Below are 20,625 nucleotides of genomic sequence, written 5' to 3'. Positions count from 1 at the left end.
AAAAGACAAAGATACTCATGCAAGGACAAGTACAAAGACAATTTCATGGCAGGAGGCATGGGCGATGAGAGATGCTGGGCTAATTGGGCGGTGGGGTAGTTTCATGCCCTATCTCCTTGCACCTGGGTCTGGGCTTACATGCTGCTAAATTAACTGAATGTTCCAGGCATGGCACAAGCGTGCCAACCAATTGTATTAGTCCATATAACAAAGGACCTTGTTGTTTGAAAACCAAAGAGAAAGTGTGTATGTAATATTTTTAAAATTACATGTTTTTTAGAGGTCGGCATAAATTGTCCACCTGATAACAGACAACCAATAACAATCTTAGCTCCTATAAAAAAGTATACTTGGATGTCTCCCTTAACCAATCCCGACCGAAAACGGTAGTTTTTTTTCACTATTGCCACATAGTATGACGTCACTCTGATGCATTTTGTGTATAAGAACCATATTTTGTGTGGAGATCATTGAGAGAATGAGGGAACATCTGTTGATGTTCATTGTAACCTTCCTGTTTTAGATAATTGTTAATAAAACAGTACTTTGACATCTTCCTGAGTTGGTTCCGTTATTTGGACTCAGAATTATTCTGGTGTGATCCCATACATTACATATGCATGTTCCTAGAGGGTCTTGTGCTCAGTTCCGACCACAAAGCGCTTTGAGGCCATACAAATGACTACTCCAATACAATACATTGTGCTGAAGTGTACACTGTCGCTTTGGATTTGAATGCTCTTCTCTGCCCTATTGTGTGCATGCATGAGGAGTTTACTTGTAGAAACGCAAGCATGTTCACTGAGCCTTGAAGGCATGGGTGGACAGACCGGAAATGGCATGTGCCAAGAGTAGTGTTCCTGGTCTGGCAGGCATTATTCAGCAGTTAAGAGCCTGGGATTCACCACCTATCTCCCTGACTGTTGTGGTCTTTCTCTTTTGCAGGGCAACATTGTGTTGGGTGCTGAGTCCGAGTACGAGCAAACGCAGTGGCTGGAGATGCTCCACGAATCTGGAAAAGTGTAAGGACGGGCGGGGTCTTTTGCTGGGGCCCTTCTGTGTTACCTCTAAACATATCAGCATCTGTAATGGCAGGGGCCCCCTCTAGGACCCTCAGGCCCCAGAGATTTGGACCCAAAATCAGAGGCTCAACAATATCAATTTTTCTGGGGTCACCCACCTGATCCATTTTATTTGGTTTAACAGGGGTCCCCACATTCCCCCTAGCCTGCCCACCCCTCTTCTCCCACTGATACATGCCAGGTTTGGAGTGGGAATCAAAAGTGGTCCTGGAAATGTTTTTCAAGGTGGCTCCATATTTCACAGTGTGAGCGGATGTGGTGAGCGAGCCAAACCCCTCTAAGTAGGGCATAGAGGGTCACCCGCCGAGGAAAGATGGATCCAAACATTGCGTTTTAAGTACATTTGTCCCCGAATCGCGATTTAAAAGCAAGCGTACAATTAAACGCGCATAATTCATTTTTTAACAGTGAGGAATAACATACTGGAAACATTACAAATTCTTTGCTTCAAAGGGATGTGGGGGTCAAGGAGAGAGGGAGGGTGGGAGTGGAAGAGAGGCTAAGAGGAGCAGGAAACCTGGGTGACCCCACTAAAGACGCCCCCTGAGAAATCTCCAGAGCTCCCTCAAGACCAGTTCACCCCTGCTTCATACCCCAACCCGCTGTACATATATTCTACAGGTTCATTTGGCCCACATGTATGCAGAGGCGTAGCCAGGATTGTCTAACTATTGGGGCCTGAGGCTAATGTAGTTGTGCCCACTGCAGTGACATTAGCATTTGTAAATGCCCACACAGCGCTCCTGAATGGGCATTTACAGACTTTGGGTGGGTCTTGCCCGCTCAGGCCCTGCCCTGTCTACGCCTGTGCATACATGATCTGGGGCTTAAGACACACATGTAATCATTAGTCGGCAGCTGGTTTCCACGCTGCTTCCACACACGGCCTCCTACTGTTTTCGGGAGGCCCTGTGTACCTTGTCACAGAGACTATTGTCGCTTAACCTCGACACAGATGTGGATGTTTCTGACCTTATGAGACAGATGTGCCCTGATGATGGATATTTAGGGCCTCATCACGGGTTGGGCGGTATCTGGGCTGTAATACTGCCCAACCTTATTAGCATTAGTGCCCACCGGTCTGGCGGTATTGCCGCTGGATCACGGGTTGGATGCTAACTGTAAGTCCCCTTTCCCCATTGGGTGGAGAATTTTTGGCGCAATTACCGTGCAGTAATACCGCCTGCGTTAATTGTGCAGAGAATTGACATTTTCTCTGCGTGTTTACTCGCAACTGTGAGCTGGGGGTAAACACGCCAGACTCGTCAAAGGGCCAGCCCTTGAATGCAGAGGTAATACCGTTACCACCGCATTTAAGGGCTACCGCCCAACTTGTGATGAGGCCCTTAGCATTCGAAATGCATTGGCCAAGAGATCTGTTCTCCTCGTTTTTTGTTTATTTTGGGCAATAATGATTAAATATGAGTGTTAAACCCATATCCGAGCTACTGCACTTTGACTTGAGTTGCACATTGAAGGCACAGCACCCCTGGGCATATTTCCTGTGAGCGCGCAGCATTATAGCTTGCGATATTATTGTGTTTTGCAGCAATCTTCATTCTTTGTGCTCGAGGATTTTCCCTGGGGGGTGAGCAGATATGGCCATCTTCCATGAATATTAAAGGGGTGCCTATAATCATGCGTATGACATCACCGACATTAATGAGGGTGAAGCAAATACAAGCACTCATTGTCATGAACAGAGGGTAAGGTAGCGCCTTGAGGCCTATAGATATAGTCTGCAAGGAGCTTTGGCCATACGGGCAGAGACGGTGAAGACTTGAAACAACTAATTGCCTTTAGGGAGAGCTGGGGGCACATGGCGAGAAAGTGGGTCTCATTACAAGCTTGGCAGTGCGGTCGGTTTTTGGTGGTAACGCATTTCACTGCACTGCCGAATTCCACGTTTCCAAGATGCTGGGGGTAAATTCTCTGCTTCAGAGCTGAACATTTTAGGGTATACCACAGGCGGAATTACATCCCCAGCAAAACCGCCCAATCCCCAATGGAATCATAAGGTGCCAAGAATGGGGACTAACACGGTCTTGAAGCCACTCCCAACCTGGTGGTAAATCCGACAGACTGGTGGTAACAGTAACTGAGGTTGGCGGTATTGCTGCAATTCTTCCATACTGGCAATGGTCCCCAGTGTGAGAAGCTTGGGATATATGGACAGAAATGTGGGGCGCTCGGCCAGGGTGATCTCCAGAGTTCCCTGTAGGCGAGTCCAGCGCTGGCCGGGATGCAGAGGCCTACCGGGAAATCTCCAGCGTTCCCTGTAGGCGAGTCCAGCGCTGGCCGGGATGCAGAGGCCTACCGGGAAGTCTCCAGAGTTCCCTATAGGCGAGTCCAGCGCTGGCTGGGGTGCAGAGGCCTACCGGGAAATCTCCAGAGTTTCCTATAGGCGAGTCCAGCGCTGGCCGGGGTGCAGAGGCCTAGCGGGAAATCTCGAGAGTTCCCTATAGGCGAGTCCAGTGCTGGCTGGGGTTCCACGGACATTGTGAGGAGCCACACAGTGCGAGGAGCGTGCATAGACAGTACGTGGAGCAGGGGGCACACATGGGTAGTGAGCATGCGCAGCTTGGGTCGTATTGAGAGAGGTCCTAGAACACATGGACAGACAGTGTGAGGAGCTTACACTGCCCATAGGACTTCATTCTATAGCTCCCTGAGTCTGTAACCCCCGTGAAAGGTCACACACAAAGGTTACTGGCTGCTGCTGCGCCCTGTGGTCAGGCGGTTCCTGTGGGATAGTCCTCAGGACCTGCACCCTGTGGAAGTGATACGGGGTTTCACAGCAGCACGCTGTGACTATAGAGCCTACATTCTCCAGTCCATGCGCTATGCTGAGAGCATGCGCATGGTGAGAAGATACGACCAATGGCATGGCCATCTCTAGTGCCCCCACTCAATGAACCATAATATTATATGATTGGTTATTTAGAACGTGCTTAATACCAAGAGGTTTCTAAGCACAGACCCCAGAGATCGAACCTGTGTTGCGCCGTGTCGTCTTGAGGCAAGCACGTTGCCCGTGAGCTATCCTCCCGAGACTCCATGTCACCCTGGGCTCGAAGGTCACTTATGCGTTGCTCACAGTCCAAAATGGGCACAATTTGCATAGCTCTGCCCACCGCACTAAAAGGACAAAATGTGCTTTGTACCCTCCACATTGAGGACAATTCCCTCAGGATTAGAAACAAGCACAGATCCCTTTCATGAGATTGTTGTAATACTGTTTTGCTAGCATAGATAAGTGTATTTTCCCCAATAGAGATGGAACTTGTGGTTTGTGATTATTTTGAAAGACAAACACTTGATCTTATTTGAATCACTGCTCATTGTACTTTTGAGTTACCCTTTAATAAGTCATTAGAAGTGGTGGGATTGCACTGGAGTGCCTTGTGATCTTGAGCAAGACTGTTCTGGGAATGTGTGTTTACTTGCAGTGGCTTTCTTGACCAATTGGAACATCGGTAATGAATCTATGTAGTGATGGGGCAAAGCACAATTATCTGGACTTGCAATTAACCAAATTGTAAACACTTGCATATCAGTGCCTGATTTATTTTTTGGGAAATCGGAAAAGGGAATTCTTTTTTCATCTCAGCCCCACCAATAACTTGTGTGCCTGACCCCAAAGCACTTAAATCGCCGTTTTTTTTTTAGGTTCAAACGGGCGTGTCCTGGGTCAGTTGACAGCTCTGTGCACGACAACTGGCAGCCAGTCCACTAGAATGACCACTTGTGAGGCTTGGTGTGGCCTCTCGAGTGGTAATCCTAAGGAACTGTATCAGGCATTGATGGGGTGGTGCACATTGTTCCTGCAAGTACCGCGCATGATTAGTGATGTGGCTGATTCCTGAATCACCATGGACATGCAGTGCGGTACAGAACTGCCCGTGATGTTGCGGTAACAGCACCCTTGCCCCGGAGCGAATGTGTGGATGTGGAGAAAAAACAAGGGACGAGTTTTCTCCCGGTTTCAGTAAACATTTGCACCAGGCAAAGCGAAGCCTTTAGCAGACACCGCAGTGCTGTGGTGGGCAGGCAGTTAATTGAGAAATGTATACAGAGCTGGGGGTTCTCATGTGCCACCAGTACTATTGCATACTTGTACCCTTTTTCCCACTGCACTATCATATGCAGCCCTGTTCAGGGACAGCATCAGGGCCTATCAACTTTTTTGGTTCAAATGGACCCAGTGTTTTAAACATATGCCCCAATGTTGCCTTTCTTACAACACAGAAACATATTTGATTCAGTAAATTAAATGTGTGCTTTGCTGTGCTCACGTTACAGGCTGCCTTTGCTGGTGTGCAAAAGCTGCCACTTTAATTCAGGACCTTAAGCGTGCAATTTGTAGCAAGCACGTTACAGGCTGTCTTTGCTTGCATGCTCAGTCTGCACTTTAATTCATTTAAACCTGAGAACGCTCCCCTTAACTATACACAAGGATCAAACGAAAGTGGAAAGTATGGAATGATAAAACCAAATAATGATCCTTGTGTCAGGGTAAAAACACATGGACCCTAAGGGCCCGATTCATGGAAATGTGCACAGAAATCCCACAAGGGCTGTGCGCCGAGAAGGACAATGCGCGTGCCAGTGCACAGAATAAAAAATGCACGGAAAGTAAATGTGATCGCAAGTCACGGGCGGAACGCCCCCAACACGCCCACACGCAAAGCATAAACAGCTAGAACAGCTACCTTTGCGTGCTCCCCCCAGCACAAACACACGCACCCTTCAAACAGTGTGTGGGGTCCCCAGCAAGCAGGCCTGCTGCCCGGCACCCCGACAACATGCGTATGAAAAATTGTAAATTGGTCTTAACTCGGAAAATCAGCGTGCGAACCCCGTAAACCGTTCCTGCACACAGCTACACTACTTACTCGCACCCCTAAGTTAGATTGGAACCCCGATTGTGTACCAGCGCCCCCAAATCCGAGATGCGCACCCACCTCTGTGCTGCGAATCCTATGCGCAAGGTTACTTACGCCTACCTTCGGGTTGCGTAGAGATCGAGGGATTTGCGTGGCCATTTCTCTGCCGAGAGTTTGCGTGGGTGGTTATGTGAATAAATGTTGTTTGGCGCAAATGTGGCATGCGAGGGACTGCCTGCGGGCCGTCCCTCGTAGCACCCACTTTTTTTGCATGTTCTTCCCCATTTTCTGTGTTCCGCCCCCTTCCCAGCCCTATGTGCAAGCCACACCCACGTTCTGCGTGGTCTTTCGCGCAAGGCATTCGACGGCTCACACAGGCGTTCCGGGCCTGTGAGAACTCCACGCAAGTCCCAAGAAAATCCCACGCAGTTGGTTCCATGAATCGAAGAACGCGGATTTGCGCACAGTTTGCTGCGCAAGTCCCCTATTTCCCACACAAATAATTCCATGAATTGGGCCATAAGACACTAACACGTTGTTCTTATTAGTGCTTGTTTGCTGGTTAAAAAAGTTTAATAAATAGAATAAAACATGTACAAAATAAAACAGACAATGTACAGCACAACAAATATACGGTGCCCAAACCTATGAAGTGCATTGATACAATAACAGACAAATAAACATTTCAATCCAATGACGGTCGGTTTTTCACACAAGGATCATTATTTGGTTTAGTGCCACTTTAATTCAGTACATTAAATGTGCGCTTTGCTGTGCACACATTACAGGCTGCCTTTGCTGGTGTGCTCAGGCTGTCACTTCAATTCAGGGCATTAAATGTGCGTTTTGCTGTCCACACATTACAGGCTGCCTTTGCTGGTGTGCTCAGGCTGTCACTTCAATTCAGGACATTAAATGTGCGCTTTGCTGTGCACACATTACAGGCTGTCTTTGGTGGTGTGCTCAGGCTGTCACTTCGATTCAGGACATTAAATGTGTACTTTATAGTGGGCACATTACAGGCTGCCTTTGCTGGTGTGCTCAGGCTGTCACTTCAATTCAGGACGTTAAATGTGCGCTTTGCTGTGCACACATTACAGGCTGTCTTTGCTGGTGTGCTCAGGCTGTCACTTCAATTCAGGACATTAAATGTGCGCTTTGCTGTGCACACATTACAGGCTGCCTTTGCTGGTGTGCTCAGGCTGTCACTTCGATTCAGGACATTAAATGTGTACTTTGTAGCGGGCACATTACAGGCTGCCTTTGCTGGTGTGCTCAGGCTGTCACTTCAATTCAGGACATTAAATGTGCGCTTTGCTGTGCACACATTACAGGCTGCCTTTTCTGGTGTGCTCAGGCTGTCACTTCGATTCAGGACATTAAATGTGTACTTTGTAGTGGGAACATTAAAGGCTGCCTTTGCTGGTGTTCTCAGGCTGTCACTTCAATTCAGGGCATTAAATGTGCGTTTTGTTGTCCACACATTACAGGCTGCCTTTGCTGGTGTGCTCAGGCTGTCACTTCAATTCAGGACATTAAATGTGCGCTTTGCTGTGCACACATTACAGGCTGTCTTTGGTGGTGTGCTCAGGCTGTCACTTCGATTCAGGACATTAAATGTGTACTTTATAGTGGGCACATTACAGGCTGCCTTTGCTGGTGTGCTCAGGCTGTCACTTCAATTCAGGACGTTAAATGTGCGCTTTGCTGTGCACACATTACAGGCTGTCTTTGCTGGTGTGCTCAGGCTGTCACTTCAATTCAGGACATTAAATGTGCGCTTTGCTGTGCACACATTACAGGCTGCCTTTGCTGGTGTGCTCAGCCTGTCACTTCGATTCAGGACATTAAATGTGTACTTTGTAGCGGGCACATTACAGGCTGCCTTTGCTGGTGTGCTCAGGCTGTCACTTCAATTCAGGACATGAAATGTGCGCTTTGCTTTGCACACATTACAGGCTGCCTTTGCTGGTGTGCTCAGGCTGTCACTTCAATTCAGGACATTAAGTGTGCGCTTTGCTGTGCACACATTACAGGCTGCCTTTGCTGGTGTGCTCAGGCTGTCACTTCGATTCAGGACATTAAATGTGTACTTTGTAGCGGGCACATTACAGGCTGCCTTTGCTGGTGTGCTCAGGTTGTCACTTCAATTCAGGACATTAAATGTGCGCTTTGCTGTGCACACATTACAGACTGCCTTTGCTGGTGTGCTTAGGCTGCCACTTCGATTCAGGACATTAAATGTGTACTTTGTAGTGGGCACATTACAGGCTGTCTTTGCTGGTGTGCTCAGGCTGTCACTTCAATTCAGGACATTAAATGTGCGCTTTGCTGTGCACACATTACAGGCTGCCTTTGCTGGTGTGCTCAGGCTGTCACTTCGATTCAGGACATTAAATGTGTACTTTGTAGTGGGCACATTACAGGCTGCCTTTGCTGGTGTGCTCAGGCTGTCACTTCAATTCAGGACATGAAATGTGCGCTTTGCTGTGCACACATTGCAGGCTGCCTTTGCTGGTGTGGTCAGGCTGTCACCTTGGGGCCTCTTGCAGCATCCAGCAGCGTTATTTATTTATTTTAATTCTTATAAGGCGCCAACATGCCCGTAGGCCTCAGGGCGCACTTGGAAACTTAACAGGACAGACAAACATATAGAGAAGCCTGTATAGAGCAGAGAAGGAGCAAGGTCAAGGAGTTATTCCATGTTGAAAAAATGGGTTTTTACGCCGCGTTTCAATACGGAGTAGTTATGGCCTTGTTGTCTTTTACTCCAGTTTCATCTATATTAACCCCTTGCTGGCAAAGGGCGATTAATATAATTTCAGCCTCCTTTGGCTGCTTGTTCCGTGTCTACCTGCTTTGAATAACATCCTCGCTGCATGCCATTGTCTCCATTATAATGTAAGCGCCCCATGGGTGCCACAGACTGTTTTCCCGAGCTGTAGGTAGAGAACCCCCAAACATTATGTTGTAATAGGCTCTCGGAAGCCCTGACTCATCTTCAGCTGGCCCCGATCCTGTCAATAGTTTTAGCTTCTCCCAGAACAGCTGCAAACCCACTACTTTGATACACTTTACTGTCAGCGGAACCGGGAGACCTGTATTGTGGGTTCCATGTCATTTTGCCGACAGGCATTTTTACGACTGTCTTTTTAACGTGGAAATAATTACGGAAATGTCATTGAATTTTTTTTTAAAAAGTGGGGAGTTCCCCCAAATCCCCCCTCACCCACCTATTTTTAACTATTCCCGACCCCCAACCCCTTATTTGCTCTTTCCCACCCCCCCAAATTTCGATGACATTTTCATAATTATGTCCACTTTAAAACGGCAGTCGTAAAAATGCCTGCCGATGAAACGACTATTGTGAGCCCGGCTTCCATGCTTGGCCTACATGTGTGCTTATTTTTTCATCTGGTTGTGTGTCAATTTCCTTCTTTTCCAAAATTGGCAGAGTTTGGCAACAGGCCAAGCTCCGGTATTAATGACGATCTAAAACATTACAAAACTTTTACACTTCTCAGTTATCGCTGCACGTGACAGAGGTATAAAGCCAGAAGGAGCATATGTATATATGTATGTGGGAGTTTTTTTAAGTTTACCTAAGGAAGGCCAAAAAGACAGGTCTTTAAATGTTTGTGGAGAGGCATTAAGCTAGTTCCTTTCCGGAGTGATAATGGAATCCAGTTCCATAGTTTGGCTGCTTGTACTGAGAATCGACTTGCACCTTGATTTTCTTTGTTGTACAGCGGGACACTTACTAAACTTTAGTTGCTTGATCACAAAGATCGATTGGGGGTGTACCATTTAAATCTGGTTGACGGAGGGCTTTCATCAGGGGTCAAGTCCTAAAACAAGAAGTGTGGGGACTCGTTAACATATCAATTGAATGCAGTGTCACCAGAAGTTATCTTATCAAGGTGCCCTCTGAAAAAAGTGTGGGGACTTCTGAAAAAAGTGGGGGGACTCCGTCCACCCATGTCTACCCTCAACTTGAGTCCTGGCTTTCATCGGGTATGTTCAAGCTTTTACACAGCATGTAGAAGTTTTTATTGGCAGCCAGTGAAAGGTATGTGGCGACGGGATGCACGGTCGAATATCTTGGGTTCTAGCTGCCATGTTCTGAATTCTCTGCTGTCTGTTCATCATGTTACTTGGTAGTCCCAAATAAATTCTATTATTGTTATATGTAAAGCCTTGGTTGGCTATAAACATATTACTGTAATAAATAAATACATTATTGTAGTCGAGTCCAGAGATGAATGAATTCAATACCATTACTTGAAGTGCAAAAGTTAAGTATGGTAAGAGGTGTCTGGTTCTTCTAACAAGGAAGGAACTTGTTTTTGTGACTACTGTGATTTGTTCATTTAAAGATAGCTCTTCATGAAAAGCTATGCCTACATTTTTAACTTCACAGTAAGGTTCTGCACATTGGCCGAAAATATTTGGCCAGGAAGAGTGATTCACCACTTTCATAATGACTGTTAAAATCTCTGTTTTAACGGAGTTACTATCATTCCAAGTGCGGATTGCGATGAGGTAGTCTCTCGCTGTATTACACCATGCGTCGTTAGCTCCCTCTAGATCTAAGACAATGGGCCTCATTACTAGTATGGCGGTGTGGGGGAAAAACAGCAGTAATCCAGTGGGGACTCTGTTACGACTGCATTAGAGGTGCATTACTGCACCGCCGTACAACAGTTTTGGCGGTGAGGTGAAGGATTTGAGGAAAATCCACCACCTTACTGCAGAAATATCAGTAAAATCGGCAGAGTTACTGCCAACAGAATTACAACTGGACTCCCATAAATGGGGACGTCTACTGCTTACCACCATTTGTAATCAAGCGGTAATTCCGCCGGACCAAGTGGCAGTAACAGTAAATCTGTTTGGTGGTATTTGGGCACTAAACTTGTAATAAGGCCCAATGTTTGTATCCTCTGCGTAGTTATAGACATCTAGGCAGTAGCTGTGAATTAGATCAATCAGGGGACGTAAATAAAGACAAACGATTTGGGGAGAGTGCTGAACCTTGTGGTACCCCACAACTCATAGCATATGGCATATGGTTGTGATGAGAAGGACCCGAGACTCACTTGTTGTGATCAATCTTTTAAGAAGGACGGTAGCCAATCGATTCCAGTGCCTGAAAACTGTATTCTTCCACCCCCGAAAGAAGAATGTGATGGCCCACCGTATCAAAGGCAGCTGCGAAATCGAAAAAAAAATAAATGCTGCAGAGCCCCCCTGATCCATGTCTAAGATAGTGTAAGATTGCAGTGGCAATCCTTTCAGTACTACGAGAAGGTTGAAACCATGCTGGGCTCTCTATTGTTATGGGGGCCATCTATTGGCATCAGGCCGGCCCCCATGGGTGCTATGGGACGCCAGCACCCTGGAGGCACAGTGCCTCAGGGGGTTGTCGGGGGACACCCGGTCTTAAGTGCGGGCAGGGCGAGCCATACCCTGACCATGCAGACCCCTGCCACCTTGCTGGCACAAGGGCCCCACAGCATCATGACCTGCATGCCCGTGCTCACACAGTGTGGGCGTGCAGGCCTAAATGAGAGACAGACTCAGTCGTTCCTCTTTGGGAGTCTGCAGCCGTTCTGTTGCACGTGCCTGCAAGGGCTCCTTTTATTAGCTTGGGCCATGACACAGACTTGGCCCATCCTAAAAGGGCAATTCACATTGGAGGTAACATCACATTAAAAGGGCAACACACGTGTGAGGGTCACACACCACATCTATAGCAATTTGAGATTTTCTCCATACTCTTACCACTCTTTCCAATTGATTGGATAAGAGCGGGAGTTGTGAAATAGGTCTGGAACTCCTAAAGTAGGGGAACAGCAGGAGGGAGCTAGCCGTACAGGAACTCCTCCCAGTCTGATCGGGCGTCTGGGAAAAGGGCTAATGTAGTAACTATCACTTGACCGCTAAGCAGCTCACAGAAAAGGGTTTAACTCTAGAGCAGCATTCAGCCAATGCATGGGGCAACGTAAGCATTGGCCAAGGGCACCCCTCCCGCAGCGATCGGAATGCTTTCATTAGACTCTGCAGCATTTAGCTACGTCACGTCAGGTTTCTGTTGGGACAACCCAAAAACGGATACATTGCATTTATATTTTTTTATAACAGATTCCGTTATGGAGGTGGCAAAGCAGTGTCGCTTTGCCAAAGAAATTAAAATCCGTAAAAAAAAACCCTAGCAATTTTCTGGGGTTCACCTCCATTGGGCTCTGATGCTGCTGGTTAACTGCCTGCTGTATCTCGGGGGCCTAAAGGCAACAGTAACATGGGCAGGGCTTGTGAGCACCCAGAACTGGCAGACTTGTCGGGTGTGCCCAGACCTGGCCGCCCTTGTGGGGAGTGCCTAGACCTGGCCCCTCTTGTTGTGGGCGAGCACCCAAACATGGCAGCACTTGTAGGGAGTGCCCAGACCTGCCCGCTATTGTCAGGGAGCACCTAGACATGTTAGCTGTTGTGGGGGAGCACCCAGACATGGCCACTATTGTGGGGAGTGCCTAGTCATGGCATCGATTGTGGGGCAGCACCCAGACATGGCAGCTCTTGTGGGGAGCACTCAGACATGGAATATCTTGTGTGGTAGTGCCCAGACATTACAGCTCTGGCGGGGGAGCACCCAGACAGGGCAGCTCTCATTGAGGGGTGCCCAGACATGGCAGCTCTCATTGAGGGGTGCCCAGACATGGCAGCTCTTGTTTGGGAGCGCACAGATATGGCAGCGCTTGTGTGGTAGTACCCAGACATTACAGCTCTGGCGGGGGAGCACCCAGACATGGCAGCTCTCATTGAGGGGTGCCCAGACATGGCAGCTCTCATTGAGGGGTGCCCAGACATGGCAGCTCTTGTTTGGGAGCGCACAGATATGGCAGCGCTTGTGTGGTAGTGCCCAGACATTACAGCTCTGGCGGGGGAGCACCCAGACATGGCAGCTCTCATTGAGGGGTGCCCAGACATGGCAGCTCTTGTTTGGGAGCGCACAGATATGGCAGCGCTTGTGTGGTAGTGCCCAGACATTACAGCTCTGGCGGGGGAGCACCCAGACATGGCAGCTCTCATTGAGGGGTGCCCAGACATGGCAGCTCTTGTTTGGGAGCGCACAGATATGGCAGCGCTTGTGTGGTAGTACCCAGACATTACAGCTCTGGCGGGGGAGCACCCAGACATGGCAGCTCTCATTGAGGGGTGCCCAGACATGGCAGCTCTTGTTTGGGAGCGCACAGATATGGCAGCGCTTGTGTGGTAGTGCCCAGACATTACAGGTCTGGCGGGGGAGCACCCAGACATGGCAGCTCTCATTGAGGGGTGCCCAGACATGGCAGCTCTCATTGAGGGGTGCCCAGACATGGCAGCTCTTGTTTGGGAGCGCACAGATATGGCAGCGCTTGTGTGGTAGTGCCCAGACATTACAGCTCTGGCGGGGGAGCACCCAGACATGGCAGCTCTCATTGAGGGGTGCCCAGACATGGCAGCTCTCATTGAGGGGTGCCCAGACATGGCAGCTCTTGTTTGGGAGCGCACAGATATGGCAGCGCTTGTGTGGTAGTGCCCAGACATTACAGCTCTTGTGGGGGAGCACCTAGGCATGGCAACTTCGCCCAACCATAAACATATCTCTCATGTTAATGTTTCTAATGGTATTTTCCCTGCATTCTTTGCCCCGCTGTGTGTCCGGATTAAGCAGCAGCTGTGAGGCCTTTAGAGTTTATTTATGTTCCTGTTTATTGAGATGCGGGCCCTGCTGCGCGGAGCCTGTACTATGTTTCTGCGAGAGAACTTCACATGGTGACAATTGTAGAGTGAATAAATATTCCATTCGAGATACGTTTTTATTGAGCAGAGTTCACGGAATGTAGCTGCAGTGAGGCAACGTAGTGCATGCTATTAGCCAACAATGTGCACAAACCTCTGGTGAGAGTGAACAAAAGCAAAATAACTTGCTCTGTGGGCTGAAACCCTCCCAGGTGGAGACCCAGTCACGTGGCAGCTCCCTGGGCCATGTCAGAGGACAACACCCATATCATTCTTTGGGTATTGAGACCTCTGGGTTTGGGCGAATAACACATGCTATAAATAAATAAAATAAATGAATCTGATCCAACCCAAAGGGGCAGAGCAGCCCATGATGCCACACCACATCATGCCACTTTAGCTTATGTCCATCCACACTAGAGGATTTCCCATAACTAGCCCCCCTGCCCCCCACGTCCCTCCTCAGTTTTAGTGTGGGCTATTAGGTGGAGCTTTAGCACCACCTATAAGCCAAAACTATTGCAGTAGAGCCCATATAAGGAGAAATGGAATTTGTGGAGGGGCACAAAGCTTGTAGGTGTTGTTTGGCTATGTGCCCACCCATTCACTGTTCGTGGCCATGCTAATTGTGAGAGACGGGCCTCAACGACCGGTGGGGGGTGTCTGTACGTCCGCTCCCTATATGGTGGAGGAGAGGCACAGGAGACCCCAGCCAAGATTCTCTATTCGGTAGCAATGGTCGAGCAATCAAGGCCTAGCTTCTCAGGAGGTGATGCAGGCTGGTTCTTAAGTACAGAGTATCCCCCAATCCCCCGCAAAGGAATATCCACACTCTGTATCGGTTAGAACACAGTCTTTATATAATCAATAGTTAAGGTTATGTACATTTATCATAGTAACTCACTTTGTACTCCGGCAAAATCTACAATGGCAAATATTTACAATCCTAAAGTGGTACCACCCTAGATCTCATTACAGTGCATTAACAATACTGTACAATATCACACAGACCAATAGAGGGAAACCAGCAATAGAGAGAGGAGAGAAAATAAGATGGTTGAGCAATAGGCAGAATACTGACCCCTACCACTAGGCACAGTTCTGTGTGGAGATCCCCCCACCTGGGCAACCTGTAAATAAAGATATAGCACAAGCCCAGTCCATATATTGCTCTGCCAGTCTTATTCTCTCCTATAATGTTTTACCCCCCCAATGTACCTGGTGGAGTCGAGCTCCTCGAAGAGGCTTCGACAAACGTCGAGGAACTTGCTGTTCGGCGACAGGGAATCGACGGCCCTTCTTGAATGCCTTCCCTTTCAAGCAGGAGGCACGGGGCGTCGAACGTCCGTCGACAAACGAGGTAGAACGATGTCGATGAGGCGGCAGCTTCGTCCAAGCGGTGCTCGTCGGCGTCGGAACGTCGGCGTCCTGCAAGGCGGAGGTGTGCGGGCACCTCGATGACAATAGTTCTGGACCGCAAAGATTGTAGAGACGGAGGCCCAGCAAGGGCGTCGAGTCGTCAGAGTCTTTGAGGTGGTCGGGTGGCGGGAAACCCACCGGCAGGTTTCTCCTCGGCACGTTGGTCGTCCTCGACTTTCTCCGGCAGGATAAGCAGTCGACGATGCGGTCGAGAGAGTCCTTCGATTGAATGTTCTTAGGCAAAGGAGCGGACGGCTCCAGTCGTCGGCGGCACGGCGTCAAGTGGTTCCCACGGCTGGGCAACACAACTTCGACGGGCCTCCAGCGGTTACACAAACCTGCGAACCCTGGTCGACGGCAATGGACTTCGACAGCGTCGATGTCCGGGTGCTTCACCTCGATCTCCTCAGCGGTCCCGTCTCGGGTTGACAGCCTTTCGAGGGTCTGTCTTCCAGGGCGCTTCGGCGAAGATGGAGCGGTGCTCGATGGTCCCTCGGAGCACGGGAAGAGGGCGCCCTACCAGGTCCTCTCTCGGGTCAGCCCTCGACAAATTCGTCAGCCTTCGGATCGGTCGAAGCAAATGCCACAGCAAGTCTTCTTCTTCCAGCTGGACGTCGAGGATCAGCAGTTCCAGTTACTCGTAGAGTGGAGACTCAGCTCCCTGGCTGCTTTAGGAGCACAATGGTCGCTTCTCAACCAAAGGTCCCTTCTGAACACTTTTCCAGTGGTGAGAGGTCCCCAGATATACTATCCTCTCTCTCATCCACGCTGCTGGCACACACTCAGCAGCCAATCATACTGCAGGGCATTCATGCAGTCAGTCAGCCAATCAGGCACACAGTGCATTCAGGCCACACTCCTCCCTTCCAGACACTCACAACAAGAAATGTGGATTGGGACAAGGACCCAGCCATTCAACACTACACACTGCATTCAGGCCAGTTTCGGGCAGGGCTGTCTCAGTCTTTGTCTCTCATGCCAGAAACCAGACAACCACAACAAGAAGTGTATATTGGTCACACACTCCATTCACCCAGGTCCCACCCACAGGAGGTACCCACAACATACAGTCACTGGGAAGGCTCCAGCCAGTCTAGCTGGGCCTTCCCAACAATACCATACATGGAACTTCCACCCAACAGCCAGTCAGGGGGAAGGGACAGAGACAGGGCTTCCCAGGACTTTGGGAAAACAAGATAACAGGCAATAGAAAGCAAGAGGCCACAGGGGCCATCTTGTTTCCTATCAGGAATCAACAGATCCCAATGGCAGGGCCGGGGTATCCCAAAATGGAGGACACCCGGAGCACCTGTCAAATTCAGCACGGAGCTGCCACCAGCCCATACCCTGCTCTGGGGCCACCCACAGGTGCCCAAAAACATACACTAGGGGCACAGGGTTGTACCCCTACCCATGGGTGCCATAAGGGTATCCCATGGGTCTGTTCACCAAACCAAAAGAGAGAGCTGCACTGCCAGGAGTCCCACATGGACTCCGGGGCAGAAAACATAACAGATCACATGGTAAAAACAGTAAAAGGACAAGGATTCGGAGGCCCTGTCCCTCAGATGCATTTCCAGCATCACAGTCGCCCCCCCCAGACTGAGGTGGAGGGTGCCTAATCTCCCACGGGATAGACACCCTCATCCAGACGGTCAACATACCTTCTGGAAAGGCCATCTGCATTATCGTGACTCTTCCCTGGTCTGTGCTCTATGGTGAAGTCTTGCCCTTGCAGGCTAATGGACCACCTGAGCAATTTCGGGTTCTCACCCTTCATCTGCATAAGCCACTTCAGGGGCTTATGATCTGTTTGGACCTTGAAGGTAGACCCCGTAAGGTAGGGCCTAAAACGCCTAAGGCTCCAAACTATGCTAAAACACTCCTTTTCAACAGTAGCCCACCTAAGTTCTCTACCCTTGAGTTGTCTACTGATGAATATGATAGGGTGTTCTCTCCCTTTGTCATCTAACTGGGACAAGACAGCTCCAATTCCGGTGTCGCAGGCATCCATCTGGACGATAAAGGGTCGGCTGTAGTCAGGCGCACTCAACACAGGTGCCCTACACAGACTTTCTTTCAAGCCATCAAAGGCCCTCTGACAGTCTTCGGTCCAATTAACCTTCCTAGGCTGCTTGGGTGAGGTCAGAGCTGTCAGAGGTGCAGCTATGGTCCCATAGTCTGCCATGAAATTGCGATAGTACCCTGTCAGGCCCAAAAAGGCCCTCACCTGGGTTTGAGTAGTGGGAGTCTCCCAGTTCTGTACATCCTGTACTTTACTGGAGAGAGGTTGGATTTGACCCCCTCCTACCTCATGACCAAGATAGGTAACTTTCCCCTGAGCTATCTGGCACTTGGTGGCCTTGATAGTGAGGTTAGCCCTTTTCAAGGCCTGCAACACCTTATCCAGATGTGTCAAATGCTCTTCCCAGGTGGAACTGTAGACGGCAATGTCGTCCAAGTAAGCCACACAAAAGGCTTCCAGCCCACTGAGCGCATGGTTGACCAATCTCTGGAAGGTGGCAGGGGCATTCTTCAACCCAAAAGGCATGACCCTAAACTGGTAGAGTCCCTCAGGTGTTGAGAAGGCCGTCTTTTCCTTGGCATGGTCCGTCAGAGCTATTTGCCAATAGCCTGAAGTAAGGTCAAAGGTGCTCACAAACTTGGCAGCACCAATGGTGTCCACGAGCTCATCAGCCCTGGGCAATGGGTGCGCGTCAGTTTTGGTGACGGCATTGACTCCTCGGTAGTCCACACAGAACCTCCAATCCTTGGTACCCGCCTGGGAACTTGCCTTGGGGACAAGGACCACTGGACTGGACCAGGGACTGGTTGAGGGTTCAATAACACCCAGATCCAACATCTTGGCGACCTCAGCCTGGATGTGGTTCTTGACGGTATCTGACATACGGTAGCACCTGCTTTTGACAGGCACACTGTCACCAGTGTCAATTTCGTGCTTACACCACGGTGTAAGGCCTGGCTTCAGTGAAAACAGAGAGGCGTACTGTTGGAGCAAAGCCCTACAGGCCCTCTGTTGCTCTGTTGTCAAATCTGGAGAGAGATGTACTCCCTCCACTGAGCCATCCTGAGGGTTGCTATGCAGCAAATCAGGAAGGGGCTCACTCTCATCCTCTTCTTGCCCGGAAGCTAGCAAGAGACATGAGACTTCCGCTCGCCGGTGGAAAGGCTTGAGCCTGTTGACATGGAATAGCTGAGGGGCTACCCCAGGGGCTCCCATGTCAACCAGATAATTGACTTCGCCCACCTTGGAGATGATCCTGAAGGGTCCAGTCCACTTGTCTGCCAAAGCTCTAGGCTTGGTAGGCTCCATCACAAGGATTTCCTGTCCCGGAGTCCAATCCACTTGCGAGGCTTTAAGGTCATGCCAGTACTTATTCAATTCCTGGCTGGCCTTGAGATTTGCTGTTGCCTGTCCCATCATCTGTGTCATCCTCCGTCTGAGGCCTAACACATAGTCCCCCACTTGCTTGGCGGGACCCGGAGGGGTGGCTTCCAAGCCTTCCCTGATCAAGGCGAGGGGCCCCCTCACGGGATGTCCAAAGAGTAACTCAAAGGGGCTGAAACCAACACCCTCTTGAGGTACCTCCCTGTAAGCAAACAGCAGGCATGGCAAGAGGAGATCCCATTTCCTCCTTAGGGGTTCTTCCAAAGCCCCTAGCATGCCCTTGAGAGTTTTATTAAATCTCTCAACCAGACCATTGGTCTGGGGGTGGTAAGAGGTGGAGAACTTGTAGGTTACCCCGCACACTTTCCACATAGTTTTCATGTAACTCGACATGAAGTTGGATCCTCTGTCAGAGACAACCTCCTTGGGGAATCCAACACGGGTGAAAATGCCCAGGAGAGCCCTGGCAACCACCTTGGCCGTAACTGTCCGGAGGGGTATCGCCTCAGGGTACCTGGTGGCATGATCTACCAAGACCAGGATGAACCGATGTCCACCTGAAGTGGGAGGGTCAAGGTGACCGACGATGTCGATGCCCACCCTCTCAAATGGGGTGCCAACCACTGGCAACGGCTGCAGTGGGGCAATGACACTGCCTCCAGTCTTGCCAGACAACTGACAAGTTGGGCAGGTCCGGCAGTGGGACTCCACTTCTACTCCCATCCGTGGCCAGTAGAAATGGGCAGAGAGCCTCTGCTTAGTCTTCTTGGTCCCAAGATGACCAGCCAAGGGCACCTCATGCGCCAACTGCAGTAGGAAGGGCCTGTAAACCTGGGGTACCACCAACCTCTTGCGGGCACCAGGTTCAGGCTTAGTGGGCTCACTAACAAGGAGCTCACCCTCCCAATAAATCCGGAAATTCCTAGGCACCTCTCCTTGTGCCTGGGCCAGGGCCTGTTTCCTCAGTCCCTCAAGAGAGTGGCACTCTCTCTGTCCCTTACAGAAGTCTGCCCGGGAGGGTCCCCCTTCAGCTAACAAGCATTGAAGGTCGGGATGATCCTCCGGGTTGAGAACCTCTCCCACAGGAGAGTCTTCTGCCTCTTCTCCCAAAGGAGTTGAGTTTGGGTTTTCCACTGGACCCAGCCCGTCCGGAGCATGGATCCCAAGGGGTGCTGTCGGAACAGCAGGAAGAGAAGGTGCTCCCTCCACGGAGGTGGCCTTCTTGGTCTTCCTTCTTCTTGCCTTAGGCCTCGCCTTTGGCTCGGGTACCTGACCCACAGCCAGACCCGGTGTCACCTGTGACCTAGTGACTGCAGCAGCAGTCATGGGAAGACCATCCGAGATCAACCCCAACTCTACTAGATCATTCCCTAACAAAATGTTGGCAGGGACATTGTCCTGAACCAGGACAGGAAGCTTCGCTGCTTGTCGCCAATCATGAGTGTGACTAAGGCTACAGGTGATAATTTGGGAGGCCCACCAGCTAACCTGGTGGTTTGCAGAGAAGCACCTTCATAGTCCTCTGGCCTGAGCAGGGTCCTGTCCACCACTGTCATGCTTGCCCCAGTGTCTCTCAAACCAGTAGAAGGCTGGCCATTCAAGAGGACACTTCTCAAAAACCTATGGGTGTTCTGTGGGATAGTCGCCAGTACTTCCGCATACTGGTCCCAGGCCCCAAGGGACACTAAGGAAATCTCCACCGGAGCACCAAAGGTGATCCCGGCAGAGGAGGGGAGGACCGTGGCCTCCACCTCAGACACGGGGTAAGGGTAGGTCAGGCTGACAGCCTGTACTCCAAGTGCCTTACCTATACACTTGGGGTCACCCCTTTTGTGATCCAGAGCCCCACAGTCCCAACAAGCGCCAGGAGTGCGGGGAACGGTACTGGAACCACTGGGAGCCTGCTTTGCAGCAGGTGGACCACTACTCTTATTCCCACCCCCAGATGACTTATCCCCACTAGATTTTTGGGTCTTAGGAGAGGAAGGTTTTGGTTTACCCGACTGTGATTGCTTGGGGGACTCCTCAGCTTTCTGAGAGGCCCCCT

General features: G+C 50.0%; 1 protein-coding gene across 2 annotated transcripts in view; it reads left to right on the top strand.

Moving 5' to 3' along the window:
• Positions 1–20,625, top strand: part of PLEKHD1 (pleckstrin homology and coiled-coil domain containing D1) — a 310,344-nt gene that overhangs the window by 167,189 nt on the left and 122,530 nt on the right. For both annotated transcript variants that reach the window (XM_069638581.1, XM_069638582.1), the window contains one exon: positions 946–1,022. In XM_069638581.1, the coding sequence (XP_069494682.1) occupies positions 946–1,022 (77 nt within the window). The remainder of the gene's footprint in view (positions 1–945; positions 1,023–20,625) is intronic.

Source organism: Ambystoma mexicanum, chromosome 14 (assembly GCF_040938575.1).
Source record: "Ambystoma mexicanum isolate Mex_15411 chromosome 14, UKY_AmexF1_1, whole genome shotgun sequence".
NCBI classification, from domain to species: Eukaryota; Metazoa; Chordata; class Amphibia; order Caudata; family Ambystomatidae; genus Ambystoma; species Ambystoma mexicanum.
Note: the sequence above shows the minus strand (reverse complement) of the source record. Positions and strands in the feature narration are given on the sequence as shown.